The sequence below is a fragment of the Mustela putorius genome, unplaced genomic scaffold, assembly GCF_011764305.1.
Source record: "Mustela putorius furo isolate JIRA1106 unplaced genomic scaffold, ASM1176430v1.1 tig00003898_pilon_pilon_pilon, whole genome shotgun sequence".
Taxonomy (NCBI): domain Eukaryota; kingdom Metazoa; phylum Chordata; class Mammalia; order Carnivora; family Mustelidae; genus Mustela; species Mustela putorius.
The window spans coordinates 39692192-39708562 of NW_025422047.1; the positions used below are offsets into that span (position 1 = coordinate 39692192).

Below are 16371 nucleotides of genomic sequence, written 5' to 3' on the forward strand. Positions count from 1 at the left end.
ATTGAAATACAGTAAATTTCTAATTTTCCTATACCTATTTAGCTTGAAAGTAAAGTTTTAGCTATACAATTATTAATCTTATTTTCATTAAGAAATAACTGAAATATGAAAAAAAATACAGGGCGCACCTGGGTGGCTCAGTCAGTTGAGTGCTTTCAGCTCAGATCTTAGGCTCCTGGGATCAAGTTCTGCCTGTGACTGCCTGCTCAGCACGGAGTCTGCTTCTCACTCTGCCCCTCCCCACACTTGTGCTATCTGTCTCTCATTCTCTCTCACAAAAATAAATGAAATCTTAAAAAAAAAAAAAGAAAAGAAAAGAAACACAGTGAAGTAAGATTTTTCCCATGTATTAAAAAGATAGAACTATCTTGTTGATGTATAAAATTCTGATTTTCTTTCACCTCTCCATGCAGCTCTTAGACAGTATGTGAGAAAAATTATTCTTCATTAATGGCAGCACGGAGTCTGCTTCTCACTCTGCCCCTCCCCACACTTGTGCTATCTGTCTCTTAGTCTCTCTCACAAAAATAAATGAAATCTTAAAAAAAAAAAAAAAAAAGAAAAAAAACAGTGAAGTAAGATTTTTCCCATGTATTAAAAAGATAGAACTATCTTGTTGATGTATAAAATTCTGATTTTCTTTCACCTCTCCATGCAGCTATTAGACAGTATGTGAGAAAAATTATTCTTCATTAATGGGGTGATGTTGGAAGGAGATAGTATCATGGCCAGAAAGTGACCATTCAAGTCATCTAAATGGATTTTATCTCTCCCATGTATTTCAATTATTTATGATAAAAAGTATTAAATAACCAAGCTGGTAAATTATACAGAGATATTAATATAAATAATGTAGTTAATCCTTTATACAATTCCTCATATTTTTTAAAATTTTTTAATTTTAAAAAAGATTTTATATTATTTAAGAGAGAGCATGCATGAATGGTGGGGGGGTGGGATGCTGAGGGAGAGGGAAAAGCAGATTTTCTATGAGCAGGGAGCCTGATAGGGGACTCCATCCCAGGACCCTGAAATCATGATCTGAAAGGAAGGTAGATGCTTAACCAACTGAGCCACCCAATGTTCTATTTTTTATTTTTATTTTATTTTTTTTTTACTTTTTACCCCTCTTTTTATTTTATTTTATTTTATTTTTTGATATATATATATATATATATATATATATTTTTTTTTTTTTTTCTTCTTAGACTCTACTTTATTTGGTAAAACTCAGAAACTAACAACCAATTCACGGCCCCCCACCTCCTTCCCTCTGAAGAAGGCAGTTCCCCAGAGACAAAAAGGCTACGGTGGCTTGGAAATCACCCACCATCTCCAGCTTTCAGACTCGGGCAGCTCACGGCCTGGTCAGGCCTCCAGACCCAAAGCTCTCAGGCAATAGAGAAAGCAAAAGGAAGCTCTCACTTCAGAGACAATGAACCCGTCCCGCCCCTCCTCCCCCCTACCCATAGCCTCCCCACACCCCAACCTAAATAAAAAGATAGCAGAGGACAATGCATGAGTGTGAGATACACACACACACGCACGCACGCACGCACGCACAGCACACACACGGAGCTTCCTTTCAGCCCAAGAGCTGCAAAATCCCTCCCTGGAAGGAGGACAGCAGGCAACACCAATCAAGGCTTGGTGTCCAAAGTGATGGTTGGAATCCTCTGGGACTGGTAAAAATCCAGGGAGAAAATATTCCGCCTTCACCCCATTCCCAGGTCTCCAGTGAACTGGTTTTAGTTCAAAGAAATCCCCATTTTCACACAGGTAGACTGTGGCTTCTGGGATAGCTGGCGTAGGGAAAGGCTTCCCATGGCCGAGAAGACAATGGTGGGGGAGGGGAGCAGGGCAGGAGAGCAAAGCCTTCGGGGAGGGCTTGGGAAGGGGGCTCCCAGCTCGGGCTAATGGATCCGCGTCAGCTCCTCCACAACCTTGATCAGGTCATCTGCGGTGGCCTCTCGCTTCATCCCGCTGCCATCATCATACTGTAGGTTTGCCACCACCTCCTGCATCTTGGGCTGGCTGATGTCCAGGAAACTCTCAATCAAGTCTCCATCAATGAAGCCCGTGGCGGGTTCTGTCTTTCGCTCAGTATGAAAAGATCTCCAGAAGGAGTGCTCGATCTTGCCCATGCTCTTGATGACTTTATTGAGTCGATTCTGCATGTCCAACAGGAGATTGTACCAGCTCTCGGACAGCGAGGTCACCAGCCCAATCATGCCGTTGACTGTGCCAAAGAGCACCGAGCCCTGCGTGGGGGTGGAAGTCTCGCCCAGGTTCTGCATGACCAGAGAGCCGTGACAAAAGACGTTGACAAACTCTCCCAGGTGGAAGAGACCGACTTCCTGGAGGTGTTGCCGCTCCTCATCGGTGGTGGCAGCACTATCCTTCTGACACACAAACAAGTTAAAGGCATTTTCGGCCCCCAGGAAATTGTCATCATCCAAGATCTCCACAGCACTCATCCAGTTAGGATTAAAGTCTCGAGCGATCTCTTCAAAGTTCCCCTCCATGGGCTTGTAGGCAAGCAGCAGCACTGAGCGCATCAGGTCGCCCACCAGGATGAAGTTGCCCTTGGTCTTCAGGTAGAGGGCCATGATGTTGTTGTAGTGATTGCACTCCATGCGAAGCTTCTTTTCTGTTGTCCACTCATAAAGCCGCACCGTGCTGTTGATGCTGGCTAACAGCTTCCCGTTAAATTCCACCATGGAGTACACAGCTCCCTTCACTTCCTTCTCAGCCACAGTCTGTAGTTTTCCATCGGAATACTGAAAGACCACGATGCGACCCTGCTTGGGCTCCGCCTCTTCGGGATACACCATGGCCGTGCCCACGATGAAGTACGTGTTGGGGTCTTTGCCCAGCTTGCAGGAGACCAGGCTGAGGGCATACTCATTCTGCAGAAACTGGTGGGCATGAAGCACTTCGAAGGTGTGCTGGTCAATGATGAGGAGGTTGTGCACCTCCACCTCCTCTCCGAAGGAGGTCTCATGCGGCGCGGTGCTGCTGGAGAACAGCTTGCTGGAGCTGACACTGCTGGACAGGGCCTGGGTGCTGGCACTGGGCCTCAGGGCCGTGGTGCCGCCACTCGTGTCCTGGACTTCGATACGGCTGGAGAGGACCCCGAAGCACTGGGACACTTCCTGATAGCAGATCTTCCTGGGAGACTCATAGAGGGGAACCGTGCGGATATGCAGCTTCTGGATCTCGTCAATGGTGCCAATGGTGAGGGTGCTGTTGTTGGCCAGTGCCAGGCTGTCAGGATAGCCATCAGAATTGAGGGGATACATGTAGTTGACTTCCTTGAGGTTGACATTGGAGAAGACCAATTTGTGGTTGCTGCTGTAGATGACAGTGGGGCGGTCAGAGCAAGCAAAGACGTTGGTGGTAGAAAGAGAACGGAAAGTCCTCAACACTGTGGGCTGGGTGCCCAGGGTCACCTTCTTACGGTCGCTCAACAGGCCTGTCTCAATGTTGAGTCCGAAGTAGAAAAGTGCCCCATCTCCCAAGGCAAAGGAGGTAGTGGCTACTCTCAAAAGTGGTCATCAGGATGGAGCGAGGAATGATCTCTCCACCCAGCATCTCTTTGTGCAGTAGCTCAAAAGAGGGCAGCTTCAAGATACGCGCCGAGATGTCTGTCCAGAGGCCAATGGCACAAAGAGGGGACAGCCCATTGCTATCGCCCAGCGGGGTGATGTCCAAGCAGGCCACTTCGTGTTCCATCTCTGTATGGCTGATCTGCCGGAGCTCCTGAGGATGGATCTGCAGGTAGTAGAGGGCCCTTCCCACCGCTACGACCACCTGGCTGCTGTTGCAGGAGGCCACACTGATGTTCTTGCCCTGAGGCTCTTTCCACTCACTGACCAGAGCTTTGGGTTCCTGAGAGACCAACCTCACAGATGCTGAAGTGATCTGGATGAGTTGCTGGTGAGCCACATTGCCACAGAAGAAAGTCTGCTGATCATCCACGAAACCCATCAGTTCGGTTTCTTCCACCTCTTCTCCGTTTAACATGAGAACTCTTGTCTGGCCCACAAAAGAGAGCACCAGAGTGTCATCAGTCTCCCGGTTAGGGTCAGACCGCAGCGGCCACAGACCTTTGATGCCTGGTAAGTCAATGCTGGCATGCTCATGGATTCCAATTCCATTCCGGATGATTCTCAAGGAACCTTCCTTGAAAGCCCCGGAGCAAGTAACCAGCTGCCCCTGCCCCTGCCTCTCCAGATCCACCACGCACATGTCCACAATGGGTCCTAAATTGGTGAAGGTTTCCATGGCCACTACATAGGAGCCTTGTTCATTGCTGTCAACGTTCAGCTTCACAAGCTGGGAGTCCCCAAGGCGAGACCCAACGAACACAACACCGTTATCGAGGTATGTCAAGCATTCAGCAATAGAGGTCTCTCCGAGGAGCTCCACATGGAGATCTTTGAGGGTGACGGTGCCATCCATCTGTTCCTCCTTCTCCAGAAGCAGCATGAAGAGCCGTCCTTCCATGTCTCCCAGCAGATAGCGGGAACCATTGGGGTCCACACGATTGTGACACACAATTGTGCTTTGCTTGATGATAGGAGGGGCAATCGCCAGGTATTTATCTCCATTGTGGTAGGTGATGGACTCCTGTCCAATGATGATGGCCCCTCCGAAGGGCTCTGGGACTGCAATCACCATGGAAGCTTCAGCTTCTACGTTCTCCTGTTTCCAAGGGCCCTTATTGAACTCCTTCTCACGGAGAGACACCTCATAGGTTTTCACGTGCCACCCCTGAGGGTCCTGGTAGACAAAGCAGATGGTAGGTGCCTGGCAACCATATAGGAACTTGACGTCGATGACATGCAGTTCCTTGAGGCGGATGTTAAAGGCCTTGAGCTCTTTATTGTCCTGGTCTAACGGAATAACCTTGAAAAGGCCATCATAGAGTCGCAGGCCAATCATCCGGCACTCAGGGTCGATGATGCCAATAATGCCGGTCTCTGAGGGGCGGCCAATACGGTCCTGGACATTGCCATGGGCTCGTGTTATGATATCAATGCTCTCGCCACTCTGCTTATATTCCAGGATGCAGGCGTTGTATTTAGCTGTTAGGATAAACAGTAGGTCCTTGCTCTCCCCCTTGGGCCTGAAAAGCTCCATGACTGCAATCTTCCCATACATGCCCACCTCTTTGACGGGGCGAAGACCCTCAGCAGTGACCACATAGATCTCTAACCTCGTGTTTTTGGCAATCAACAGGTTCAAGTCTTCAGCTGAAGTAAAGTGTCCGGTCATGCAGCCGTTCACGGCGGTGGGCTTCTGCGCCGTTACCACGTAGTTGTACGACATGTCGAGGTCTGGGACGGCACTCGAGCGCAACGATAGAGAAATGGACACAGGCGAAGAGGTATTTTTTGATATATATATTTTTTATAAACATATATTTTTATCCCCAGGGGTACAGATCTGTGAATCACCAGGTTTACACACTTCACAGCACTCACCAAAACACATACCCTCCCCAATGTCCATAATCCCACCCCATTCTCCCAAACCCCCTCCCCCCAGCAACCCTCAGTTTGTTTTGTGAGATTAAGAGTCACTTATGGTTTGTCTCCCTCCCAATCCCATCTTGTTTCATTGATTCTTCTCGTACCCACTTAAGCCCCCATGTTGCATCACCACTTCCTCATATCAGGGAGATCGTATGATAGTTGTCTTTCTCTGCTTGACTTATTTCGCTAAGCATGATACGCTCTAGTTCCATCCATGTTGTTGCAAATGGCAAGATTTCATTTCTTTTGATGGCTGCATAGTATTCCATTGTGTATATATACCACATCTTCTGGATCCATTCATCTGTTGATGGACATCTAGGTTCTTTCCATAGTTTGGCTATTGTGGACATTGCTGCTATAAACATTCGGGTGCACGTGCCCCTTTGGATCACTACGTTTGTATCTTTAGGGGAAATACCCAATAGTGCAATTGCTGGGTCATAGGGCAGTTCTATTTTCAACATTTTGAGGAACCTCCATGCTGTTTTCCAGAGTGGCTGCACCAGCTTGCATTCCCACCAACAGTGTAGGAGGGTTTCCCTTTCTCCGCAGCCTCGTCAGCATCTGTTGTTTCCTCACTTGTTAATTTTAGCCATTCTGACTGGCATGAGGTGGTATCTCATTGTGGTTTTAATTTGTATTCCTGATGCCGAGTGATGTGGAGCACTTTCTCATGTGTCTGTTGGCCATCTGGATGTTTTCTTTGCAGACATGTCTGTTCATGTCTTCTGCCCACTTCTTGATTGGATTCTTTGTTCTTTGAGTGTTGAGTTTGATAAGTTCTTTATAAATTTTGGATACTAGCCCTTTATCTGATATGTCATTTGCAAATATCTTTTCCCATTCTGTCAGTTGTCTTTTGGTTTTGTTAACTGTTTCCTTTGCTAAGCAAAAGCTTTTGATCTTGATGAAATCCCAAAAGTTCATTTTTGCCCTTGTTTCCCTTGTCTTTGGCGATGTTCCTAGGAATAAGTTGCTGTGGCTGAGGTCGAAGAGGTTGCTGCCTGTGTTCTCCTCAAAGATTTTGATGGATTCCTGTCTCACATTGAGGTCCTTCATCCATTTGGAGTCTATTTTCATGTGTGGTATAAGGAAATGGTCCAATTTCATTTTTCTGCATGTGGCTGTCCAATTTTCCCAACATTATTTGTTGAAGAGACTCTTTTTTCCATTGGACATTCTTTCCTGCTTTGTTGAATATTGGTTGACCATAAAGTTGAGAGTCCATCTCTGGGCTCTCTATTCTGTTCCATCGATCTCTGTGTTTGTTTTTGTGCCAGTATCATGCTGTTTTGATGATGACAGCTTTGTAATAGAGCGTGAAGGTCAGAATTGTGATGCCACCAAATCTGGCTTTCTTTTTCAATATTCCTCTGGCTATTCGAGGTCTTTTCTTGTTCCATATAAATTTTAGGATTATTTGTTCTATTTCTTTGAAAAAAATGGGTCGGATTTTGATAGGGATTGCATTAAATGTGTAGATTGCTTTAGGTAGCATAGACATTTTCACAATATTTGTTCTTCCAATCCAGGAGCATGGAACATTTTTCCATGTCTTTGTGTCTCCCTCAATTTCTTTCATGAGTATTTTATAGTTTTCTGAGTATAGATTCTTAGCCTCTTTGGTTAGGTTTATTCCTAGGTATCTTATGGTTTTGGGTGCAATTGTAAATGGGATTGAGTCCTTAATTTCTCTTTCTTCTGTCTTGTTGTTGGTTATAGAACGGCAACCGACTTCTGTGCATTGATTTTATATCCTGACACTTTACACTAACAGAAATTAGTAAATCTGCCCAATTAACAATTGAAATGCATGTGTAAAAGAAGAAAAATATTTATTAGTAAAACAACCTTATTTAAAGCTGTATATTAAAAGTGACATCTGAAAATCGAATATGGGCTATATATGCAAAACTCTGAACATAAATTTTACACACATAAGAAATTTTTCTAAAGTAGTTGAAAAAAACATTTTTCATATTCAAAATCACTATGAAATTGGTGTGTATGACAGATTGTATTATTGTTCCCAACATTCACATTATACCCTCCCCCAAGAAAAGCTTACTTTCTCTTCCAACATATATTTGCTTTGGCCATATGATCTCATTTGAGCAATGGAGGCTGAGGAGATAGGACAGCCTAGATTTTATCTGAGATAGGCCCTTAGAGTAAACCACTTGAAATCACAGGAATGGTCTTCACTGGCATTCTCTGAGTTCTGAAGGAATCGTTTTTACCTCATTCCTCAATCTGAAAAAAAATTTTAGCAAGAACTTACTGCTTTCACAGCCAACTTCCTTTACAGAGAGTTTAAAAAAAAAAAAAAAAAGGAAGCTGTTAATCGCTACTTACTTCTTTACAAAATCACACTGAAAAGAAATGTACTTATGGCCGCCATTTGATCAAAATGATTTTTTTTTTGCTATGTCCTTCAAGATGATTAGGATTAGAAGGACTTTTTGTGACCACCTGCTTTTTTGTGCATATATTTTATTTAGGTGTAATTCTGTTTTGTTTGTTTGTTTTTCCAAATAGAAATGTCCTTCCTTACAGTGCATACACCTGGAGCCCATCATAATTAATCTCACCTATCATTCATAAAATTGTACTAAATAATTAAAGATCACTTCTGTGAGAGAGCACATATATGCAGCACATATATGGGAAGTGAAGATTCATCCTCTTCCCAGATTTATCCAACTGAAAATGCAAATTTCTGTAAGTATACACACGTGGTAATCATTATTTTTCCACATTGTGTTTTGAAACCTTCTGTCTTATATATTAATGGTGTATATATAAATGTTATTCTTTCCATTCTATTTCGCTTGGTCTCCTCAACATAACAACACTTTTAGTAACATATAGCTTATAATTGTTATTTACAATATAGCTTTGGATTCATTTTCTACTGTTAGTAACTTGATCTTTGACAGATTACTTTCCATCTTGTATTATCTTTTACAAAATATATTTTAAAGCTTTGACAATCTCTTTAAATTTTGGTAGCTTTTAAAGAATGCTTTTTTTTTTTTTTTTTTTTTTTTGGTATATCACACACACATGCACACAAAAACCTGCCTCACAATTGTTCTTTTCATGTTACTGCCTCACAATTGTTCTTTTCATGTTATTCATTTTTGGATGGGGCTAAATATTTGTTGAGTAGTATAAAAAGGGAGAGGAAAATTAACTGAAACAGATTTCTATTAAGTTTACAGTTAGTGTCAAATAAAACTGGCCATTTATATGGAACTTAGAGTATATCTCTTAATTAAAACCTTCTTGCTTAAAGAGCTAGTTTTGATGGTATATCAGCATGCTTTTCCCTTTTCCATCATCCCCTTCCCTACTTACATATGTTATTTGCCCAAGTCTCCATTGAGACCTTGCTCCTTTAATCTGATGACCCACCCACAATTTTTTTAATATAATTTTTTATTTTTTATAAACATATATTTTTATCCCCAGGGGTACAGGTCTGTATGTTGCTAATCAAAGTATCTTCCCAACCATTAGCCTTCCTTTTTTGCACATGTGGTTTTTACTCTAGGTAATAAAAGGCATGTATAATTATGGAACAGATTTTTGTATCAGTATCAGGAATATATTTCTTCTGGATGACTTTTCTTTTTTCATTAACTATGGAGGGTTTATAGCCTCTCAACTTTTTATTCTTTGTAAGTTATTCCAGATTTCTGGAGGAAAGTGGATTAATATAGCTTTACTTGGCTTTCTTTTAATTGAAGACTTTTATATCCTTTGGGATATGAGGAGATAGGGGAACTAATTATGCTTCAAAACATTTTATACAATCCAGTGTTTTTCAGTGAAATCCCTATTTTTTATTCATTTAAGCATTTTATGACAATTTATGATATGTCAGACTTAGTACTAGACCATAGAGATAGACACAAGTAAGACAAAATGCTCACAAACTAGTGAGGATGTCAGAATGCAGAACAGTAAGTATGATTTCCAAATCATAATCTCTACATAAGTAGAAATACAATGGAATCTTTGTGGCTAGATTGCCTGATTTTTTCTGGGTTGGTAAGGAAAGGTGATAAATAAGGTAACATATTAGCTTGAAGAATATTCTTAAAGAATGAAAAATATTCACATGGAGAGTGATAAAGGAGAATTAAAGATAGTATTAACAGTATGTAGGCATGGTGTTGTGAAAGACACAGTACTTCTGTAGAACTATCAGTATTCAATGTGGCTGGAGCACAAAGACCTGGCTAATGAATAGTGGGACTGGATCTCCTCCCTTCCCTCCCTCTCAAGGACTTGGCTGGAGTAAATGGCACTTCTCTATGGAGCTCAATTTTTCTTCTCTACTTGAACACTTCCATTAACTTACAGTGAAGCAAAACAACCCATCCAAATGCTCACCAAAATAAAATCTCCAATAAAAACAAAACTATGAAAGCTTCTTTTGGGCCACATTATTCCATCTACCATCTATATCACTTCTTCTTTTACAATAGAATTATTTGGAAGAGCTGGATATACTTACTTCCACTTATTGCCTCTAATTTTTGTCCTTTAAAATCATGTTCAATACAAATTGCTTAAAAACAAATATTTTTGTTTTTTGTGTGAAATATACAAAATAAAAATAAAATAACACTTGCATGAGTTCCAGTTCAAGATAACAATGTAGGCAAAGCTTGAACTCATCTCCTTCCACTAGCACACAAAATCTATAACTGCACGTGGAACATTTTTTTCAGGAAAAAAAAAAAGCTAAGAACTCATTGAGTGAGTGCTACACATCAAATACACAAGAAAACTCCACATCAAGTGGGCAAGAGAAGCTGAGACACAATATCACCATAAACCCCACCCCTAGCCTTATATCCCACAAGAGGCACTATAACTCAAAAGCTCAAATGTCTCCCTATAAATCAGAGGGTTTGAAACCCACATCAGACACCCCAACTTTTAAGACTTGCCACTGAGAGACTAGCTCCCAAAACATCTACTTTTGAAAACCAATAGGGTTTGTGTCCATAAGACCCACAAGGCTATAGTGAAAGGAGAAATGGTTCTAAAAGGGCTTGCAATATAGACTCACGCAGTCCTAGCTCCATCCTAGAAGCAGCTAACTGCAAAGCACTTAGACCTTTTGTTAAGGAGGCTTATTTGTTTATCTTAAAGCCCTAACCAGAGTGGTAGGAACTTAACATTACAACTAGGGACTTACTGAAATATTCTCTGGAGACAGAACTCAGTGGGTGGCCTATTTGTGCTTTTCCTCAGCCTCACTCCTAGAAAGGAGCTTGGACCCTTGTCTGGTGCCCTGATTTTTAGAGCTGCCACCCAGGCAATACATCTTAGTTGCTAGTATCTTGTGGCCAGCAGGTCTTATACTAGCAAGCCGCACAGGACTATAACTAATGGACAAAGCATTCTTAACCAGCTACCATCCCCAGGGTACACAGAAAGGCAACAAATTAAGGTACCCAGTTTTTCTGTGAAAAAAGTCCATCGGTTCATCTTTAAAGTTGCTGCCTGAGGAGCAGGCTTCTAATTAAACATACATCTAAGGGCCAACTGAAATCCTCTCCAAAGACCTTGGAAGACAGGTGCTAAATTCCTTCCTCTGTTAAGCTCCAGAGCTCCCATATCTCTCAAAGAAAAGCTTGTACATGGATCTGGCACCCTGGTTTTTACTTCTAGTGCTCCACTTTTTGTGGCTGCAACCCCAAGGTGCCCCTTGATCACCAGGCTTTGCTGCCAAGCAGGGTTTGCATTCCTAGATCCCATAAAAAATGATGAGACAATTCTTGGTCAGCTACCACCAACAGGGCACAGCATAGATGGCAGAATAAAACATACCTTCAGTCTTCTGTTAAAGAGGTGCATTTACTTGTCTTGGAGCTTCAACCAGATGGGCAGGTTGCCAATATTAGAGGACAGCTCTAAATTTTCTAACACTGGTGACCAGCAGGAATATCCTTGTAGTCCCTCAGGACTGTATATATTTGCATACTTTAAAAGCTGCTGCCTGAATGTTTGTTTTCCAATCAGTCTGAATCTAGGTGCAGATTGATATTCTCCCCTTTGGGACACTAATAGGTCTTAAACACTCTTAAATACTGAGATCAACTAAAGAAAAAAAAAAATTGGATGCTTGGATCATCACAAAGACTTGAGAGACAACAAAGACCAAGGGCACAGCTAAATGACAAGGCCCATCTCCTACATAAGACCACTTCTTCAAGACTGGGATATGTGGCTCTTTTATCTAATGCATAGAAACCAACAAAGGGAATCAAGGAAAATGAAGAAAATGGGAATATGTTCCAAATGAAAGAATAAGATAAAACCTCAAAAACAGGCCTTAATGAAATGGAAATGAGTGATTTAGCTGATAACCATTCAAAATAACAAGTATAAAGGTGCTCATCAAGATGGAGAGAAGGATGACTAAGTTGAGAACATGAATAACAAATATAAGAAAGTACCAAATAGTCACTAAGAAGAAAGGAGAGATCAATATTGGTTGTGATGCTGTGATATAATAAATATCTATATCTACCTATATATATATAGATAGATAGATAGATAGATATGGTTTTGTCTTCATATCAAAAAAAAGTGACAAATTTAAGTCACAGAACTGAAGAAGAATACAATAACTTAACTGAAAAATATATTAAAGGGGTCCAACACTAGACTAGAAGAAACAAGAAAAAAATTAATGAACTCAATACACCCCAGAAGAACTCACCTAATCAGAGCAGCAAAAAGAAAAAGAAATGATAAAAGCAAAGATACTGAAGGTCCTTACAGGACAATATCAAATGAACCAATGTTTGCATAATAGAAGTCTCAGAAGAGAAAGAGAGAAAGGGGCAGAAAACATTTTTGAAGAAATAATGGCTGAGAACTTCCCTAACCTGGGGAAAAAAACAGACATTCATATCCAGGAAGTCCAGATTATTCCCAATAAGAGGAAGCAAAAAAATACCCATACCAAGACATTATAATTAAGGTGTCAAAAGTCAAATAAAAGGAGAAAATCTTAAAAGCAACAAGAGAAAAACAGCATATTACATACAAGGGAACACCTGTAAAAGGATTTTTCAGCAGAAATATTGCAGACCAGAAGAGAATGACACAATGTATTCAAATCCTGAAAGAAAAAGAAACTTCCAACCAATAATTTTCTAACCAAAAAAGCTTTCATTCAGAATTGAAGGAAAGTTTTCCAGACAAGCAAAGCTAAAGGTGTTCATCAACATCAGATTGGACTTAAAAGAAATGTTAAAGGGCTTTTTTTTTTTTTTTGTAACCTGAAACAAAAAGGGACTGGTTGGTAACATGAAAACATATGAAAGTGTAATTCTCACTGGTAAACACATATATATATATATATATATATATATATATAGTAAAATTCAAAATTATCTAAATTGTATAGGTGGTAAGCTAATCACTAATAAAACTAATATGAAGGTTAAAAGACAAAAGTAGTAAAAATAATTTTAACTATAGTACTTAGGGAATACACAAGACAAAAAGATATAAATTGTGACATCAAAAACAAAGCATGTGGGGCGCCTGGGTGGCTCAGTGGGTTAAAGCCTCTGCCTTCAGTTCAGGTCATGAACTGCTCAGTGGGTTAAAGCCTCTGCCTTCAGTTCAGGTCCTGGGATCAAGCCCTGCAATGGGCTCTCTGCTCAGCAGGGAGCCTGCTTCCCTTCCTCTGTCTTCTCTCTCTTCCTGCCTGTCTGCCTACTTGTGATCTCTGTCTGTCAAATAAATAAACAAAATCTTAAAAAAAAAAAAAAAGTGTGGATGTGAGTAAATATATAGAGAGCTTTAAAATATATTCAAAGTAAGTTGCTATCACCTTAACATAGGTTATTATGAATTGTTTTATAGAAGATTCATGGTAACCACGATGCAAAAACCTACAATAGAACACAAAAGACAGAGAGAAAGGAATTTAAGTATAATACTATAGAAAATCATCCATCACAAAGAAAGAGACCAAGAAACAAAAGCACACAGGATCTACAAAACAGGCAGGAAACAAATAAAATGGCAAAAATACATACCTATTAATAATTATTTTAAATATAAATGGACTAACTTTTCCCACCAAAAGATATAGAGTGGCTAAAATAATAATAATAATAACAATAATGCCCATATATGATTGTGTAAACTTAACTACTAAAATTTGTGAGTGTTCTGACTGATCCACTAAATGCTCCACTAAATGGCCATTCCTTCCGTTTCTCTACCTCTACTCAGACCTCCTACTCTATGAGACACAATATTTTAAGATTTTATTTATGGGGCACCTGGGTGGCTATCATTAAGCATCTGCTTTTGGCTCAGGTCATGATCCCAGGGTCCTGGGATCAAGACCCACATCAGACTCCCTGCTCAGCAAGAAGCCTGCTTCTCCCTGTCCCATTCTCCTTGCTTGTGTTACCTCTTTTGTTGCATCTTTCTCTGTGTCAAATAAATAAATAAAATCTTTAAAAAAAAAAAAAAAGACCACACACAATGGAATATTACTTATCCATAGAAAAGGAGGAAAAGGAGGAAAGAAAAGGAGGAAATCTTGCCATTTTCAACAATGTGAATGGATCTTAATGACATTCTGCTAAATCTGTACTTCCCCTCAAAGCACCTATCACACTACATTACATGATATATTTACATAAATTATAATATAAAAAGTGTGATATAAATGATTATATATATAATTGCACTTATAATATAAATGAATATATATGCATATAGATGTAAATTATAAATATAAATGAATATAAATATATTTATAAGTAAATATATTTATGTTATTTACACATTTCTTTGATAGAATATAAGCTCCATCAGGGAAAGGACTGTTTCAATTCTAGCATGTGTCACCATTGACTAGAAAAATGACTGGAATATGGCATGTGCTAAATATTATTCACTACTGAATAAAAAGTTATATTGGACCAATCATGTGCCTTTGTAACACCCTACCTTCTTTTGGCAAAGAGGAAAAAAAAAAAAAAAAACAACCCTTAAGTATGGCAGTACTTCAAATAATAGTGTAATGATGAAAAAAAACATGTTTGTGATTTATACTCCTAGAACCTGAATTTGCTCTTCTACTATGCAGGCTACTTGTCCACTTTGAAAATTATGATCTTATCTAAAAATTGAGCTAATCATAGTTTTTAAAGGTTTGCTGTGAATCTCAGATAGATCATGTTTATAGCTGAAAGTGTACAAATTTTCAAACTCTTTCCTAATGTTGGGTTTAATTAAACACAGCTTTTATCAAAAATCTTCTGTTAGATGTTTGTGGGAATTACATTAAAAGAATTACATTCCATGTCTTTAGTCTGTTTAAAATATTAAGCAGAATCCAACACAGAGATGAATAAAGGATAAGACTCTGATATTTCTGAATTTGCCTGGAAAATTATTGGTCAAAACATTAGAAAAAAGGAAAATTGTAATCATGATTAGACATCCAAGGCTATGCAAAACCAAATAAAATAAGATAAAAATTGTGTTTAATGCTGCATCAATTTGGATAGCTTTCTTACTGGAGGAACATAGGAATATGAATTAGATTATCTTAATTATCAGGGCTTTTCTTTTTTAAATCAGTAAGAATTATTTGTCAAATCATACCCAAGTCAATTGTTAGAACTTCATAATGAAATATTTACCCAACATCTAATTACTGCAAGTGGAAATACCTCAACTGGAAATGGTTTTTGTTAGAGCAATTGTTTCTGTGAGCCAGCCTATGTTGTTAGTCATTCTGCCATAAGAAAGTGGTCTAAAGAAGGAAAACTTCAAAATTAATTCATATATTTTTATATGCTTATAAAGACTATAAAAATAAATGTTCATTTTAAGTGCAACCAAGTTATAGAAAGATGTAGAATTTTCCTGCTACTGCAATTATGTACGAATTGCCATAATCCAATTGCTTACTGAAGACATATTTCCTTAAAAGTTGTCTTTCCTATAAACCCAATAAACTAACTCAAATAATTCAACTATGTTTTTATTAAAAAATAAAAATTTATAAATACTATTTTATTATAACATGGGCCATTTCTAGTTTTTTTTCCAGGACTATTTTTCAATCTTAATAAGATATAGAATTTTCAAAAGCATTTAGAATTGTTTAATAAGCTTCATAGATCACATGTTTTTTTTGTGTTTTCCTTTTCACTATTCAGCATTTTTAAAACTTCAGAAGTTTGTTTTCTAAATTTTACACCATACTCATAAACAATCCATTGTTTGTTTATAATCATTAACTCATATGCTCAGTGCCACTCACCATCTCATCTCATGTTCCTTTGAGAACTTGAAATAGCCTTTCATAATACATCAAACCAACAAATAAACTGAAATCATGAATGACTGCACACAGCAGTTCTGCACTGCCAATGCCTCATACTTGTTTTGTTTTTAACAACCCATCACACTTAAAGAGAAATAAATTTCTCTTCCTGACTCTTCTATCCATTCATCTGTTGATGAAAGAAGATGTGGTATATATACACAATGGAATACTATGCAGCCATCAAAAGAAATGAAATCTTGCCATTTGCGACAACATGGATGGAACTAGAGCGTATCATGCTTAGCGAAATAAGTCAAGCAGAGAAAGACAACTATCATATGATCTCCCTGATATGAGGAAGTGGTGCTGCAACATGGGGGCTTAAGTGGGTAGTAGAAGAATCAATGAAACAAGATGGGATTGGGAGGGAGACAAACCATAAGTGACTCTTAATCTCACAAAACAAACTGAGGGTTGCTGGGGGGAGGGGGG

The 16371-nt window shown here is 39.4% G+C and overlaps 1 protein-coding gene across 1 annotated transcript; it reads right to left on the reverse strand.

The window, feature by feature from the left end:
- Positions 1-1185: 1185 nt before the first annotated feature.
- LOC101688882 (DNA damage-binding protein 1) lies at positions 1186-5355 on the reverse strand. The gene is given in 2 exon segments (XM_013050968.2): positions 1186-3522; positions 3524-5355. Coding segments are annotated over 2 exon segments (3420 nt in total). The 5' UTR covers positions 5335-5355; the 3' UTR covers positions 1186-1913.
- Between the last annotated feature and the right edge of the window lie 11016 nt (positions 5356-16371).